Genomic DNA, 18,441 nt, shown 5'->3' with positions numbered 1-18,441 from the left:
CAGTAACTTGAATACTTTGAATATGAAAATCATGTCAATCATATACTGTGGCCTTCTCAGTGACTGCATAAATCCAAATGAACATTTGAAAGATTTTAGGCCAACATTTTAGACAGTGCTCTCCACTGGTGTTAATCCCTTCCGCAGTATTCCAAAGACTTGGAATATTAATGCCAAGGAGCACTGAAGCTTTTCTGGTTGCACATACTGGATCAGCATCTTACTTAAGTGGAGTCCATACAGGAAGCAACCAGCAGTGACCAGTAGAGACCACAGAAAGTGATGAAAATCAAATTATAATGAGCGACATAATAATGCAAAGTGAGTGGGCTCCTAGTTAAACTGAATTTCATCCATTGGAGCCAATGAACCAATGAAAGTAAAGAGCACTGTTGATTGGCATGGCATAATGGTAAATGTATTAGAGGGTTAGCTAGGGAAGCAGACCCTGGGATGTCTGCTTTATATCTGATCATTCGCTACCAGTGTGTGACAAGCAAATTGCTCCCTGTGTGTGGATGACCCTCTAGACACTTTTTGCTCTCCTGAAATGTGTCATCTGCCTGTGTACATGTCCACATTCAGTACTTATATATCACTCATTTGGAGTTGTGGCTGTGTCCACACAATGAAAATTAATTCAGTACTGATTCTCTTTAACTCTTCCCATTTCTAGGAAGAAGTAGGAGTTCCTCAAATGGCCAGTTTAGGGTGCCTCCAAAATAAGTCAATACCACAGACAGTATAAAAGACGGACATAGCCACCATGGCATCTGTCATGCACGCTCAGAGGCAAGAAGGTAGACGGCCCAATATGTAGACTCCAGAGACAAAACTTAAACTCAGCCTTTATTGCTGTCAATCCAAAGGGAAGACGACGGAGAAGCAGGTCAGGAGCAAAAGAAAAATGAAATGAGATACCAAGCAAACTATACAAGAGAGCACACAGCAGGCAGGGTAGCCAACAACATAGACCCAACAAAGAACTGAAGAAAACCCATTCAATATGAGGGGTAATGAGGAGAGAGGAAACAGCCAGGGAGAACAGGTGAACAGAAGTACACTAACGAGACAAGGAGAGCGAAACTAAACACCAAGCATGTGACGGTCTGTTCAGGAATCCTGTGCTCCAGTTTTACTGAGTGGAATTCTGGCTTTTTTCCTTCTTTTTTACATGCAGGTATATATGTCTGTATGACGCACCTATATAGTCTACGCAAAACAAGCTAGCTAGCTAGCAGATGAGGTCTCTCATGCAAGTCTGGTCATTTCAGGATCTGTTTTTTTCTAAAACAAAAAACTAAAATCAAGATACTGAGCTAAAGTGAAAGCTTTAAATCTGGACTTCAACTAATGAGCGACACGGCTACATCCAATTTTTACATGCAGTATATGGTCTCTACCAACTCCTGGGTCTCAAGCAGTGTCTGCTTGGTGCTGTGCTGAGCAGGTAGTGCACAGTGGAGTTTTAATGAAAAATATTTGCTGCAGCAGAAAAGAATGAACCAAAACAGTAAATGACTGGAGCAGGTCTTGTTTGGAGTCCCCTGACTCCCTGAGCATGAGAACCACGAGCAACAAACATGCAATTCTGTATTTGTATAGATAGATCCTTTATTGATCCCACAAGGGAAATTAGGCTACAGCAGCAAGAAAATAGTACAATCTACAATAAATAACAAGTGAGAGTAGAAGTGCCACAGGCACAGAGTGCACAGCTATACATATACAACAGTGATAAAACCAAAATAAATAAAATATGAAAATGTAGGTATCTCTTATTCTATATCGTGATCTTTTTGGCCAGCAATGAATTGCGCTGCACATCCATTCAGACCACATTCTTACTTTCTCTGTTTCAGCTTACACGATTTCCTGAGTCAAACATTAGAATCCACAGTAGAATCCACACTGTGTAACTGCCATGGATGTAATGCAGGGATACTGGACTGGATAAATGCACTAAGTGTGTGAAAGTGTGTGAATTCATACAGTAGCTGTCTAAGCAAGTTCTGTTCTCTTCCAGCTTAGGCCTTTCTGTGTGTGTGAGACTGACTTTAGTCTTAATAAGAGGGGAGCACTCAGAGGAATACGGCAGTCTGTCAAAAAAGCCCTCGGTTTCTGAATAAAGCTTTCAGTGTCAGTGAAAGAAACAATAATGGCCGTCCTCTCTGCTTCTCCAGTCACATTTAATCTGGACAGATGAGCCACTCAGTGAAAGAGGAATTCATTTCTATTGACTTTCCTCCCATTGTATTTTTGCTAAAATGAGAACAAAGTATCAGGATGGGAAAATCCATGTAGGTTCAAAGTTAGAATGAATGTGAGTTTAAACACTGAATATGCTCAGGACTTATGGAAGTATGCATATTCCAGTGCATTTTCACTGTCCAAGGCTTATCGTTTTAGCTTACACTAATTTTAGCTCTTTCTCAACATTAAACAAAGAGGCAGAGGGCATGTGTTTAAATTAATCATCAAGGCCCTGCATCTGCGGGCGCGTGTGGATGATCAAAGAGGAAACTTCAGGCCGTATCTTTCCACCCTCCAATGTCGACAGGGCTCACCTCGGGTTGTGCTAAACTGAACTAGGTCGAATATCAAACCAGCAGCCTGGTCTGTGATGTAGGCTTGTCTGCTTTTCTTAACCCAGCTGAGAGGCGAGTGTACTGGGAACCAGCTTTCAGTGAGCAGTTTGGTGGTGTATGAAACAAAAATCAAAGTTTTTGTGTCCCCCTGGAAGCTGGAGCAAAGTCTGCTCTCATTCTTTTTAACACTCACCAGAAACAATGAATGAGTGACGCACCCCAAATCACAGCTGTAGAAGCACTCGTGACACAAGGTTGATTAATTCTTAAAGCGTATTAGGAAACATGCCTGACTCAGTGTCCCAAAGGCAATTAAGAACTGATTAGAGTTCACTTATCAGACATTTCTCAAATGCAAAGCTATACTCTGGAGGCAAAAATACCCGTTTGTTGTGTTAAACCTCAATTGGCAGGGTCAAATATTCGTAGCTTTCCTAGATAACATTTAAATCAGCCACAGTGGAGCAGACAAGACATAAGCTAAATCCTAGTACACTGCTAGTAAACTGCAATTTATTCTTGTTAAATTAGCCTTACTGATTCCCCAAGTTCCAACTAACCTGTAGCCTTCGACCCATAAGCTGGAGAGGAAATGGTGTCTCACCAATTTAGAAGATCTTCATTCAGTCTGGAAAAAGAGTTTGTTACTCTATGAAAAAGCCCTCCATAAAGCTAGGACGACTTACTATTCATCACTGACTGAAGGAAATAAGAACAACCCCAGGTTTGTTTTCAGCACTGTAGCCATATTCATAACCATCTCACAGACATATCATGTACAGCTACTTTCAATACTGCTGATATTTATTTAGACTCTCTCTCTGATTGATCTTCCTGAGGTAACTTCAATAGTTACTTCCTCCATCAACAAGTCTATTAGACCCGGTTCCTACTACAGGGCTCAAAAAAGCCCCACCATTAATTAATGCTTTGATCTTAACCCTTTCATACATGAATTATAAAATCCTCAGTTAAGATTATTTTCCTCACTATTGTTATTCCTCTTTAAGCATGAAAAACAAAACAATGCAATTGAAATTTTGTATATGAACCTATTTTTCATGGAGTTACAAACGTGTCCACTCAGTTCAAATGGTTCAAATGTCAAACACATGGTGTCACTCAGCTGGACACCATGTGTTTGACATTTGAACCACAGAAATATGTATTTAACAAACCAATAACAGAAAGTGATACTGCATCTGCAAATTGACTACTGCGAGTATTGACTTATCCCGATCCTGTTAATTACATTCAAATAACAAATAAAATAAGAAAAACAACTTCCCATGACTGGCCAATAGGTAGCAGTATATAGGATGATGCACAAGCATCCACTGTGTTAGCTGATATTCAACTATAACAACAAAACATGCATACAGATGAGTACAGCTTTTGAATAGCCGTCCACTTTAAAAATGATCAATCTGTCTTTATTAGTTGGCTATGTACCACAGACCTTCAAGGTGGCTGTAATTAAACCTCTACTTAAAAAGCCATCACTTGACCCAGCTGTCTTAGCTAATTATAGGCCAATCTCCAACCTTCCTTTTCTCTCAAAGACTCTTGAAAGAGTAGTTGTAAAACAGCTAACTGATCATCTGCAGAGGAACGGTTTATTTGAAGAGTTTCAGTCAGGTTTCAGAATTCATCACAGTACAGAAACAGCATTAGTGAAGGTTACAAATGATCTTCTTACAGCCTCTGACAGTGGACTCATCTCTGTTCTTGTCCTGTTGGACCTCAGTGCAGCTTGATACTGTTGACCATAACATTTTATTACAGAGATTAGAGCATACTATAGGTATTAAAGGTACTGCACTGCAGTGGTTTGAATCATATTTATCTAATAGACTCCAATTTGTTCATGTAAATGGGGAGTCTTCTTCAGACAGTAAGGTTAATTATGGAGTTCCACAGGGTTCTGTGCTAGGACCAATTCTATTTACGTTATACATGCTTCCCTTAGGCAGTATTATTAGAAAGCACTGCATCAATTTTCATTGTTATGCAGATGATACTCAGCTTTACCTATCAATGAAGCCAGATGACACACATCAATTAGTTAAACTGCAGGAATGTCTTAAAGATATTAAGGCCTGGATGACCTCTAATTTCCTGCTTCTAAATTCAGATCAAACTGAAGTTCTTGTACTCGGCCCCACAAATCTTAGAAACATGGTGTCTAACCAGATACTTACTCTGGATGGCATTACTTTGGCCTCCAGTAACACTGTGAGAAGTCATTTTTGACCAGGATATGTCCTTCAATGCACATATTAAACAAATATGTAGAACTGATTTTTTGTATTTGTGCAATATTTCTAAAATTAGAAACATCCTTTCTCAGAGTGATGCTGAAAAGCTAATTCATGCATTTATTACTTCTAGGCTGGACTATTGTAATTCATTATTATCAGGCTGTCCTAAAAGCTCCCTGAAAAGCCTTCAGCTGATCCAAAATGCTGCAGCTAGAGTACTGACAGGGACTAGAAAGAGAGAGCAGATTTCTCCCATATTGGCTTCTCTTCATTGGCTCCCTGTTAAATCTAGAATAGAATTTAAAATTCTTCTCCTCACATACAAGGTCTTGAATAATCAGGCCCCATCTTATCTCAAAGACCTCATAGTACCATATCACCCCAACAGAGCACTTCACTCTCAGACTGCTGGCTTACTTGTGGTTCCTAGGATACTTAAGAGTAGAATGGGAGGCAGAGCCTTCAGCTTTCAGGCCCCTCTTCTGTGGAACCAGCTTCCAGCTTGGATTCAGGAGACAGACACCCTCTCTATTTTTAAGATTAGGATTAAAACTTTCCTTTATGATAAAGCTTATAGTTAGAGCTGGATCAGGTGACCCTGAACCCTCCCTTAGTTATGCTGCTATAGGTCTAGGCTCCTGGGGGGGTTCCCATGATGCCCTGATTGTTTCTTTTCATTCACCTCTTTTCACTCTGTTTATACTCCACTCTGTATTTAATCATTAGTTATTATTAATCTCTGGCTCTCTTCCCTCAGCCCCTCGATCACAGCAGATGACTGCCCCTCCCTGAGCCTGGTTCTGCTGGAGGTTTCCAGTATAGCACTTGAGTAAAATACAAAAATTTACAACTGCAGGCGTTAAATAGGTGCTCAGCAAGGGGAAACCAAAAGGTAAAGCACATAAATAGTTAAAAAGATCACTCATAAGGAGAGCTAAGCACAAATGAGAAGAAAACCAAACAAACAGAAACAACAAAAGAACATTTCAGGGCTGTGTGATTACAGGGAGTAAAAAACAATCTGGATCAGAATAAAGGAAAGCTGGGGAGGTTATATGGGTGAGTTATTCATTGACTGAGCACAGGTATGTCATATCATTGAAAGGAAACAGAGGACAGCAGTATGATGAACATGACAAACAAGAATTAAAAAGGAAAACAGAAAATGACAGAAAAAGCTTGAGAACAACAACACTCCCGAGAGTCAGTAAAGTTCTCGGTTTATCTCATATTATCATCTGTCAGAGGTTTGCACACAGGGCAGCTCCTCTTCTTTGATTGCCAAACCAGAATTTTAAATGCCTCAGGTCACTCAGTCTATAAATACAGTTATTTAAAAGGTAAAATACATATTAGTACACTTACATTAGGGACATAAACACACTGAGTTGTAGAAATATAATCAAAGGGTCTTTGCTGGCTCTGTAATGACTCTGTTCAAAGGAAGCTCACAGCCTACTGTAAATGAAGCAGCAATGACAGTTCAGTGCCATCCTGACTGTGTACCATCAGCTGGTATTTAGAGAACTATGACCGAAGTTTATTGATGTAAAAATCACAATAACCTCATCATATTGTCAAGATGATCCACTTAAAATAAATTGTCCCACTTATTAAACGTCGCACCTGTCATACCAAACTGCTTTGTTAGCTTGAGCTACTTATCACCAATCAGCGTCAGCAGACATTACCTTTTGTCTTACAGAGATTAACTAGCTGCAGAGCAAACACCAATCAATTAGCTTACAACAACGAACAAGCAGGAATGACTTTAAAGAAGGTGACGCAGTCATCGTGACTAACGGATTCATGAATTTTGCCACTACATGGCGATCAACACATCAGAGCTGGAACAAAAACACACAGTTATTGCAATTACTAATCCACTGCGTCTCAGCTGTATGACTGTGGACTGTATTATTACTCACACAGTCTGCATGTTATAATGTCAAATTACCAACACATTTTCCTTCACTGTGAAACCACTGATGAGCTCAGCAGCAACAAAACTGGAGCAGTTCTAACAGATTTGTGTTTTTCTCTTCATCATACTTACTGATGAGATCCGAGGAGCAGGTTTTTAAGTATTTAGAAAATAACTGCCTTCTGCAGGAGACTCCAGTGTGACAGGAGGTACATATTTCTCACCTAGCTCTGTTTTCTGCTACCAGAAGTATGACATACACCCCTGTGTTTCAGCCAGAGAGAGTTACATCCGTATTACTCACAGGCTGAGATCATTTGTCAACTCTAAAGCTTTTTTTAAGGAGAGTTATGAGCTGTGCTTCGAGCCTGTGCCGGCCCTACTTCTACAGTCTGCTGAGAACCAAGGTGGGGTAAAGACGGAGGAGAAATGGTGCACTTTTAATAACTTCTTCAATTTCATCACTGACTCATTTACATAAAAGGTGCCCTGCTGCTCTAATTTATATTCTTATATTAACAGTCAATCAAATCACATCAAATCTCTGAGCATTTTGCCATCCCTCACCACGACAAACCCACAGAGAAAGATCACAGCACCACTCATTATGATTTTTAGCTCCTTTGTTTTGGTTTTATAAGTCACAAATTAGTCCTGCTGATTTTATTAAACTCATTTTCCACCACAGCAGTCAGCTATCAAAAGAGTTGCAGTAAAACTATTAAACACCACCTGCCCTGCACCAAACAGCAGACACACATTCGGACCTGCAGAGCTAACTTAGTAAAGCTCATGTACCTGATAGTTCCCAGCTCCAAGACACAGAAAGTGAAAACGTGATCCACATTCTTCAGGTAACAAAATAATATTTTAGTATTCACGTCCTTGCTTAAAAATACATGCTTACTTATCAAAGTAAATATTTAAAACCTAATATGCCAAGCTGATAATGTAATTTTCATAAAGAAACAGCCCATTAGGAAAGAGTTGTTGCCCTCTGTCAGATTATAGAACACATGATTCTTCACCCACTTCATCAGAGGTAAAAGCAGAAAATGGACCAAAGTTCTAGTATCTAATTGACGAGATATAATCTGATTTAAAAACAGTGTCATGGCGCGTACGGTTTTGGGGAGGTTAGGGTCAGGCCGGCTCTCCTCCCCTTAGGCAGAGCCTCATCCCTTGCAGCAGGCTGTCACACCTGGATCCCATTGGCTTATCAAGGATCCGGTATTTGAGGACCAGTTGAGACCTCCACTCCTCGCCTGAGAGTCAGCTACCTATTCGTGGTAACTTGGTCATTAGTGTTGGAGTCTTTGTGCCCTTGTGGTTTTGGATTTTTTCATTTTTGTGTTTTGAACTGCTCTTGGCCAGTAACCACTTATTGTACTCCTTCCCACCATATAGGATCAGACTGCATGACATAATCACTTCCCTGTCCTCCTTTTACCCCGGAACTTTGGAGTCACATCAGCACACCAACCTGCCTCCCCCTCCTGGACAGGAAGCCTAAAGACTGTCAAGTAAGGCCTCCATTTTTCCCCCCACCTCTAGCAAACCGCTCTCTTCAAATCCTCCCATTAACGTTCCTTTCCTTTTCCTTATGACCCCCCCTGGACCCCTTTTCCGGCAACGTCAGGTGTTTAGATGAGTGACGAGCCCTGTAGCCCCAAAATCCTGCGAGACTTTGATTCAGCCCCTTTCAAGTCACAGCAGTCTACTTTCGTTGTGAATAAAACATTCTTTGACTCTTACGTGGCTGTTCATTTTGGGTCCTGCACTTGAGTCCTCATTTTCAGAGTACAACGCTACCTTGTAGCAGTATTCTCAGGCCACTTCATGGACTCAGTGGACCCAGTTTGAACAGCCTTAGCTGTTCATTGGGCATTGGGCACTAGCTTGGATTCAGTGCAGCTCTCCGGGAAACACCGGGAAAGGTTACCTAAGGCTCCTCCCACTGCTACTCAAGAGGTAGTGGTGGGAGAACCCCCACCCCCGCAGAAGATTGTCCCGCACCCTCCCCGGTGTTTTGGGACATGGTGGCCGCTTCTCTCAAGCCGTTCGCTAGGGACTTGGGACGGTTTGAGGCTTTTATGTTGCACTGCTCTTTCGCCATCGATCACTCTCCTCGCTCTGGTCCCATGGCTTAGGCAGAGGCATCTTTTTTCACCTTTAACCCAACTGAGTCCTACCCATATGATGACTTTTTGTGTGAGCTGAAAAAGAACTTTGACCATCCCATGTCTGAGGGAAATGCAGCAAGGAGATTGCTACAGCTTTGGCAGGGAAATAAGAGTGTTGTGGAGTTTGTTATTGATTTTCGCAGTGCTGCTGCAGCTACGAGTTGGCCACAAAATGCTTTGTTGGGGGTTTTTCCATCAGGCTTTAAATGACAAGACGAAAGATCAGTTAGTGTCTCGGGATGAACCCACCTCATTCAAGGATCTGGTTTCCTTGGCATTCAAGATCAATAATCAACTGAGCGAGAGGAGTCAGGAAAAGAAGTACAAGTCCCGTCAGGCCGCAGCAGCGGTAGTTCCGGGAGTCACCAGAATATCGCTGTCGTTGACCGATTCTGCTTCCGGGTTTACTCTCACTACCGGCGCGCTGATGCAAGCAGGACAAGCCCGGTGTACTCCAGAGGAACATCAATGCAGGTTTGTGAGTTGTGTTTTATACTGTGGACAGCCCGGTCATTTCGTTGCTAGCTGCCCTAAGCAGCCAAAACCCACCACTCGCCAGTAACTCGGGGAATCCTGGTAGGTGGAATTCGGCCCTCGGCTCTTCCCCACCTTTCTTTACCAGTGATAGTCTACAACAATCTGAGTTCTTTCCCGCTCCAGGCACTAGTAGATTGGGGGGCTGAACATAATCTTATAGATAGTCAACTAGCTGTGCAGCTGAACATTCCCTTACAACCATTATCCTCACAGCTCCCCACTACTGGTCTCAATGGACATGTTTTTTTCCCACCATCACTCATCAGACTAAACCCCTATAATTAGTAATTTCAGGTAACCACAGAGAGAGCCTGACCTTTCTGGTCTTTTCAGCCCCCAGCATGCCAGTCATTCTAGATTACCCTCGGTTAGAAAGACGTCCTCTCTGGGGCACCCTTGCCTACCAGTCGCCTGTTCAACCTGTTGCGACGCGAGAGGGAGTCGACAGAAAAATACATTCGGGAGTCGCTGGCAGCCGGCATAATTTGGCTGTCCTCCTCCCCAGTGGGGGCCGGATTTTTCTTAGTCTCAAAGAAAGATGGGTCTTTGATACTTTGCATTGACTACTGTGGGCTAAACCAGATAAAAGTCAAAAATAAATACCCTCTACCACTCATGTCTTCTGCCTTTGAACTCAGGCATGGTGCAGTCTTTTTCACTAAACTGCAGATCTGTAGAATGTGTACCATCTGGTGTGAATCACGGAGGTGGATGAATGGCAGAGTGCCTTCAATACGCCTCAGGGACATTTTGAATATTTGGAAATGCCTTTCGGTCTCACCAACACCCTCGCAGTGTTTCAGGCACTAATTAATGATGTTCTCAGGGACTTCCTCAGTGTTTTTGTTTTCGTGTACCTTGATGACATTTTGATATTTTCCAGGATGCCAGAGAAGCATCAGGTAGATGTTCGAAGTGTCCTGCAACGCTTACTGGAGAACAAACTGTACACAAAGGCAGAAAAATGCAAGTTCCATGTTCCCTCCATAAGGTTTCCAGAGGTGGGAAGTAACGAAGTACAAATACTTCGTTACTGTACTTAAGTAGATTTTTTAGGTATCTGTACTTTACTTGAGTATTTATTTTTCTGAGTACGTTTTACTTTTACTCCCTACATTTTTACACAAGTATCGGTACTTTCTACTTCTTACATTTTCAAAACAGACTCGTTACTTTTTAACACGTCAGGGAGAAGTTTGCGTTTCCGGTCAGTGCGCCGTCAAACATCAAACGATCTGAGCCTAAACGGAGGAATATTAACATATAAGAGACAATCGTACTGGCGTATCCTCCATCACCGGGGCTTATCGGGTACAAAGGGATTAAATACACAAACCCATATAATTAATGTCTCATTATAATCAGGGGTCACAGCGGGCCGGACCGAATCCCTAAGTTATGCTCGCGGGACATAAACAGCTTAGCTAGCGCTACTGAAGAGGAGCGAGCATGAAGGAAGTAACGTGTGGCAGGTAAATGCAACGTTTTTAAATGCTCAACAAATATCAGCAAACACACAAAGTGTGTGCAGTTTGTCACACAGTGTGTCTACTAGCTAAAAGAAGAGCTGCTGTATTTCAGGGAGAGCAAAGAGAGAGAAGTTCACTCAGAGATGGAGAAAGAGGACAGGAGAGGAAGAAGAGAGGTTAGAATTAAAGGTAAGGACTGGAAAATAAACTGAAGTATGCTGACTTTGTGTTATTCAAAGATTGTATGAAAATACTGCAGTTTAGTACATAATAAACGGGTTAGCTTGTTGTACTGTATTTACAGTAAAGCTCTGTGTTGGTGCACTTTGTGTTCATGGTCAGAGTTACAGGTTACATCAGTGCAGCAGAGATGAGTTTGAATCAAAGCTGCTGATGCTGAGATTCATTCACTGAATCCAACATTTCTACAGCCTGCATGCTGTCAGTGTAGGGGATGGAGATCAGCTCAGAGAGCTGTGAAATACTGGGTTACATCTTTGTGAGTTCAGTTCATCCACACAGAGCAGTAAACCTCAGAGCAGCAGCAGCAGGTCAGCTGATCACAGCCTGCACACCAACATCATTTACTGCAGCTCACAATACAAAGCTGTGATTCTTCTCCCCATGCAGAGCCACTACAGCTGATCTTAGGGTTCCTCCACCTTCTGAATCCCACTGTAACCCCTGAGGATCCTCATGTTGGTGTTTAGGTGGAGACACAGTCACCCTCTGCTATGGAGGACACAGAGAACAGAGCTGTGTTTAAATTCCCTTTAACAGTTTGTGATTCAAGCTGAGTACATTCATTAGAATTAAAATTTAGATTGGAATAACGTTTGTGTTCTCATGTATTATTTTATATTATTACAATAATATATAATAAGGTTCAGTTAGCTTTACACAAAAATAGCAGGTAGAAACGTCCTCCAAAGAGCTACTTTTACTTTCTTACTTTGAGTACATTTCAGAGCCTGTACTTTTTTACTTTTACTTAAGTAAAGAACTTGAACCAGTACTTCGACTTTTACCAAAGTATTTTTTAACACAAGTACTTGTACTTCTACTTAAGTACAGAATGTCAGTACTTTTGCCACCTCTGAAGGTTTCTGGGGTACGTATTTGAGGGAGGGCAGGTAAAGACCGACCCAGAAAAGGTCAAGGCTGTAGCAGAGTGGCCTACGCCCACTTCAAGGAAGCAACTCCAGTTTCTTGGGTTCGCAAACTTCTACCACCGCTTTATCAGGAACTACAGTCAGGTAGTGGTACCTTTCACACAATTAACATCTCCCAAGGTACCTTTTCAATGGTCAGCAGAGGCCGACACGGCCTTCACCCAACTGAAACACAGGTTTGTTTCAGCCCCCATCCTAGTCTAACCTCAGACCGAGTTGTAGTCTGACGCCGGGGTAGGAGCCATCCTCTCCCAGAGATCCAGCCCTAATGGTAAGCTTCTATCCTGCGCTTTTTTCATCCCGCCTCCCACAGTGAGGCATTATAATGTTGGGGACCCTGAACTGTTAGCCATAAAACTGGCCTTAGAGAACTGGCGGCATTGGCTTGAGGGATCAAAACAACCACTCATTATATGGACTGACCAGAACCTTACTTACTTGCACAGTGCTAGGAGATTAAACAATGACCACCTGGCCCAGCTTAAACCCAGAGAGCGGAAAAATGATCAGTCCACAAGGCTTTGAAATAAAAAGACAAACAAGAAAAGAAAAGTAATTTTATTATAATTTAAGTTACTTTTAGTTAACTTTTTATACTCATAATACAGTTTTAGTTAGTTTTCGTTTTTTCCTTTTTAATTGTAGTTTTTATTTATTTCAGTTAACGACAATGTTTTTTTCAATTTCAGTTTTCGTTATTTTGTTTGTTTTCATTAACTATAATAACCCTGACACACACGCACCCGCGCACGCACACATACGTGCGTACGCGCGCACACATAGGCGGAGTTGCAGTCTCATGTCTCTCTGCAGCTTCTCTCCTCCTGCCATGGGTCTTTTGTCCTGTCTCTCCCCCCTCTCAGCAGATGACCCCCCCTCCCTGAGCCTGGTTCTGCTGGAGGTTTCTTCCTGTTAAAGGGAGTTTTTCCTTCCTGCTGTCACCAAGTGCTGCTCATAGGGGGTCGTTTTGACTGTTGGGTTTTCTCTGTATTATTGTAGGGTCTTTACCCACAATACAAAGCGCCTTGAGGCGACTATATAAATAAAATTGAATTGAATACTTTATGAAAAATGCATACAAACAGAACAAGGTTTGGCTGTCTTAGGAAATGTCAACACGAGTCTTTAAAACTACTACTAGTACTACTACTTATTATTTTTGCCTTTTGGTCATCTTTAGTTTCCCAAAACAACATAAGCCAAAAAAATGCTCAGAATTAAAATTAAATTTAAATCTAATTGCATGCAAAGGAAACCATGTACTAAACCTCTGCTGCATTTTGTCACATCACTGATTTCTTGGCCCAGCAATGCTGGAGAATCTGGATTTTTTTTCTTTGTTTTGCTGCTTTCCTGCATTAGAGGTGTGCCTGGACGTAGATGTGTTTCCTGGGGGTGGGGCAGTATGCAGATTCTACAAGCCTATTGGTTCAGAATTATTCTGATTTCCTAATGTACGTATGGTGGTTAAAAAAAAAAAAAATAAGCCAGTACACACATTTCATAAACCCAACAATAATTCCACATACACACTTGTTTGTTGTGCACAGGGTCAGTGTTCCTATGTGAGCCAACAGTTCAGGCCTTAAGGGACTGGCACTGTTGCGCACTGGTCCTACACACAGCGTTGCGCAGTCCCACCATGATGTAACCGTTTACTGTCACAGCGTCAAAAATCCGTGGGCTGCTCTTGCTTGTGGCTTGTGCCATTGTTGGCCCTTCAGCCAGCCGTGGAGAGAATATGTAACATAGAAAGAGCTGAAGTGAAACTGTCTGCTGCAGCCACTGTCTGTGCTTTTCATGCTGCTTTTTATATTTGACGTTTTTTCATGCACATTCCCTTCATGGTGAACTTTGCTGTTGCTTCCCTTCCTTTCAGACCTCTTTTTAAGCGAGCAGCATTCAGCCTGTGCATGGTATCACCCCTGACGGGATATGCTCGGTTAGCTTTTTGGAGGCTCACACATATGCATGTCTGCACAGATGCATATGGTTTTATCTCTGCTTTGGATGGCACTGACTGACTGGAGACGGTTTCTGGAGGGGAATTCCTTTTATGGTCACAGCTCTGAAGACTAAACCCCTGCATACCTGCGTGTGCTTTGTCTGACTTGGGAATACTTCAACAACTATGCAGTTCAACAGAGGTTGATCACAAAATGCTGTTTTGATTGGGAACACTGGATAAAGTTTCCTTTAGTAAAGGCTAAAAACAGACTTCCAGAGGGTCAAGCAAACAGTAATCCAGACACACGTGGAGACTAAAAAGGAACACACCACGACAGGAAGTATAGACAAACAAAGACAAAGAGGAAATCAGACTATTTATACAAACTGGGCTGATTAGAGAATGACATACAGGTGAAAGTGATCACACAGTTGAAGAGGAAGTAAAGCTGACAGAAGACATAAAAACAACCTTCAAAGTAAAACAGGAACTGAACCAAAGATGAATTTTAAACTCAGAGAAGAATCAGACATGACAACAGAGAAAATGAACATGACATTAACAGGAAGTGGAGAAACAGGCAGGGACTGAAATCTACAACAGAGTGTGAACTATAACACTCTCACTAGACTAAGATTACATCAGGATTCACAGACTCACAATCACATGAGCTCAGACTCACAATATCCCAGAATCATAGTAGCTTCAAAACAGGGATCAAAATGCTCCACAAACACAAACCTCCAAACTGTAGAACAACAGTAAACAGGAAGCCAAACTCAAATATTAACTGAGAATAAAAAACCACAAAACAGTGGGACCATGGCAGGGTCAACAACAGCCCAAAGCCTGCCCAGAAAAAGGATGTGTCCTAACAAAAATGTATTGTTGTTGACTACTTTTGCAGTTTCTTTTGTCACAACAGAGATGAATGCAGTTGTTTGTGGAAGCCAGACAAAGGGCAGCCAATCAGAAGAAAGTCTACTGTGAACATAAGAGGGAACTGTAAACCTCACAAGGTTCCCACATACAGCCCGCAATACACGACCAGCTGTGAGGGAGCCATTTGAAACACTAAAAATGTGAGTTTGTTCTTACTTTGACTAATTTCTAACTTCTAGTTTTAATTTAAAATAAAGAAATCGCCTCCTGACCTCCTTAGAGTGGTCTGAGGAGGTCAGGAGGCGATTATTACTTGCATATTTCTTACAGTGTTCTTCTAAGCCACAGACAGTCCTTGCTTTAGTTCCAATGAAATTAACAGGGTTGATGATGCAATGTTAGGTAATCCATTCTTTACCTGTGGCTCTCGTCCCAGGCTGGCTCCTCCCCCAACAGCCACAATGGGAACCCCTGTCTGGGCAGAGACGAACTCCAGCATCGGGGCCAGAGGGGCACGGTTCGGCGGTGGCGGCCTCTCTTCCTCAAACACCAAACCCTGGAAGTAAAACAAAGGTTGCACAATGAAACCCAGCACATTACATCAGCCTCATTGAGAAGCAATTTCATAATCATCTCACTACAATTTTATTCATCGAAGCTGCAGCTTTTTTTTATTGTGGTGCTCCAAACCCTGAGAATAATTTAAAGACTGAACAACTGAGAAAAGTTAATAGAACACTTCATTCTAATGAAGGCTGTATTTTCTTATCGCGCTAACAAACCGAATCTCTCCAAAGACTTTTAGAAACTTAATGAAGTCATGAAACATCTATCAGGTGCTTTCAAAGAGGCCTTCGCTTCTCTGCTTGGAAATCAGAGATACAATCAGAGTTAAATCCCTGCAGTGGACCGGCATCCTGTCAGGACAATAGGGTGTGTTGTACCTGTGCAGCTTAAGCTGCTCCACACCACAGAAACTGCAGATAAGCTCTTGGCTTATGGGCCACCTTAGCTCTTGAAGGGCTTGCTAACAGGTGTGGCTGTTGCATGCATGCTGAATGTTTTTTATATAATTACCTTTCTAGAAAATCCTGTCATGTGATGAAATCATGAAAAATGTATGAACTTCTGGTGAGGCTATTACTTTACATAATAATAATATGAGGTGGAGCTATTGTAATTTGAGGTTAGCTTGAGGAGTTAATGCTTGTTTTCTTGTAGCGATCCAGGGGAGTAAACTGAAGTTAAGTATAGGTGACAGCTCAGTTCTCAAAGGGAAGCATTTGATATGCAAATGGCTTTTAAACAGGACCTGAGAAAAGGCGGCAAATGTTACCTAAGAGTTAATATCATACTTGATTGAAGACATTCACGAGAAGAGCCTTCACCTTTATAACATGAAAACAAATATAGACAGCCAGACACAGAGTGGATACATGCATAATGTATTTTTCTATTGATGAGTGGATGGATTAATAAATGGTTGAGTAAATAAAACAGCAGTATCGTATGCAGCATGTTTATTACCTCTGTATGGTCACAAGCAGCTCTCAAGTTGCAAACTCAGATCTGCTCCCATCCACAAGAGTCATACTATGAATGAATGAGTGAATAGATGAACAGTGAACATGGAGGAATCAAATAAAACACAGAAACTGAAAGCACAAAACACCAAACCATGACACTGTCCTAACGAGCTAACAGTTACTGCACGTCTCAACTAGAAACCTCCGACACGTCACAGCAAGGAAACCTGCACAGTCCCATGATGAAAAACCATTCACTGATTCATTACATAACTATTATGGACATGCATGAATGAGAAGCATCTCACGCATGCCTTCCACCAAAGTCAATCTGACAATCATGGAGCTTCATATGGAGCCTGGCCAGCTGTGCAGATGTGAGTAATTATGCAGGATTTGTCGTTCTCTTTTTATTCTTCCTGTAACACCTTTTGTCAGAGTGCATCACTGTAACAGCCAGTAATTTCAATTAATCCTCATTAAATCTAATAGTTATAATTACGAAAGCGTCACTGACACAGAATCCATTGTACATTGTACAGATGATTATCATACTGATATATTCCTCCTGATATGGAACATTTTGACCACTGTGATTCGGTTTCTCTCTCAAAGTCTCTCAGAAGGCTGCAGTTGGGGAGAGTTACACCCTACAGTAAGCAGGTTTGTGTACATGTTTGTGTACCTGCAGTGGTGTTGTGGCCAGCAGCTCGCACAGCTGCAGCAGCAGGGTACCGGGACTGCTCTCGTTCACGGCCAGGTAGATGACGTTGGCCTGACCCGAGGGCGTCATTACCGTCTCCCCGACGAGCGCCGCCAGTGACAGATGTGACGAGGAGGAAAACAAAGACATCTCGGCCACTCCTGCTAATGAAGCTGTGTCCGTTACTCCCCTTCCTCCTCCTCCTCCTCCTCCTCCTCCTCCTCCTCCTCCTCCCCCTCCTCCTCCACCCCCTCCCGGACCGTTTCCCAGACCGGGCCCCAGCTCACCGACCCCCGCGCCTCCCACCACCGCCGTCTCCGGGAGCAGGGAGGAGCCCGAGTGGACCACGGCGATGTTCACACCACCTGAGTCCCTCTCTCTCTCCCGGGGCCGGAGAAGCAGGGGGGGCGAGGGGCGTGCGGGCCCCGAACAGGCCAGGACAGCCAATAGCAGTGAGAGGACGGGCCTTGGGGCCACCATGGGGTAAAGGGGGGACCAGTTGCAGCTGTTGGATGGAGTTTGGCAGGTGTGGCCAGGTGGGGTTTAAGGATGTGGGGGTATTGGGTGGTGTCACTAGGGAAAGAAGGGAGGAGGAGAGGAGCGTGGTGAGGGGGTGAGCGGTTCACGGTGCTTCACCTGATGAGGAGAAGAGACCCTGGAGAGGAAACAGAAGAGTGAGTTTGAATAAAGAACTGCAGTTGACCCGCTGTCATACATCTTCTTAAGCACAACATGAATTTCAATTAGTCACTTATTTTCCTTTGTTGTGTATCAAGTATGTATTTATGCGTTATCTCGAGTGGGATGGCTGATTTATGTAGGCGCTGTGAAACACTTATTCTCCAGTAAACAATGTAAATAAATGACACGCTACACCTACTCATCCCTGAATTTAATGCTTCTGTTCAGACATCCTGCAAGTCTGTAAACAAAGGAAGGATTTGAGGCAGCAGCAGCAGCAGCAGCAGCAGCAGCAGCAGCAGCTCTCCCTCTGAATGCTGCTTCCATCCCTGACAGTAAAATTCTGCTGACATTTAGGATTAAATAGGACAACACACCAAAGTTAAAAGATCCACATCTGTCAGAGTGCCAACGCTCCAGTGATTGCACTTAATCATCAAAGGTGTCATCAGATCAGCCCGAGGATCTTGTGGATTAATATGTATTCCAAATACAACATGAGGCATTTATTATTGTATTCATAATGGAGCAACAAAGTTCAACCAGAAAAAGCTCATTAAGCAAAAG

At 42.5% G+C, this 18,441-nt stretch overlaps 1 protein-coding gene across 1 annotated transcript in view; it reads right to left on the bottom strand.

The window, feature by feature from the left end:
• The window catches only part of grin2da (glutamate receptor, ionotropic, N-methyl D-aspartate 2D, a), a 185,973-nt gene extending 168,630 nt beyond the window's left edge, over window positions 1–17,343 (bottom strand). The window contains exons 1-2 of the mRNA XM_030741133.1: window positions 17,176–17,343; window positions 15,383–15,520 (exon numbers count right to left, since the gene is read on the bottom strand). Coding sequence (XP_030596993.1) covers window positions 15,383–15,520; window positions 17,176–17,343 — 306 coding nt within the window. The remainder of the gene's footprint in view (window positions 1–15,382; window positions 15,521–17,175) is intronic.
• Window positions 17,344–18,441: the final 1,098 nt, after the last annotated feature.

The sequence above is a fragment of the Archocentrus centrarchus genome, chromosome 11 (assembly GCF_007364275.1).
Source record: "Archocentrus centrarchus isolate MPI-CPG fArcCen1 chromosome 11, fArcCen1, whole genome shotgun sequence".
In the NCBI taxonomy this organism is placed as follows: Eukaryota; Metazoa; Chordata; class Actinopteri; order Cichliformes; family Cichlidae; genus Archocentrus; species Archocentrus centrarchus.
Note: the sequence above shows the minus strand (reverse complement) of the source record. Positions and strands in the feature narration are given on the sequence as shown.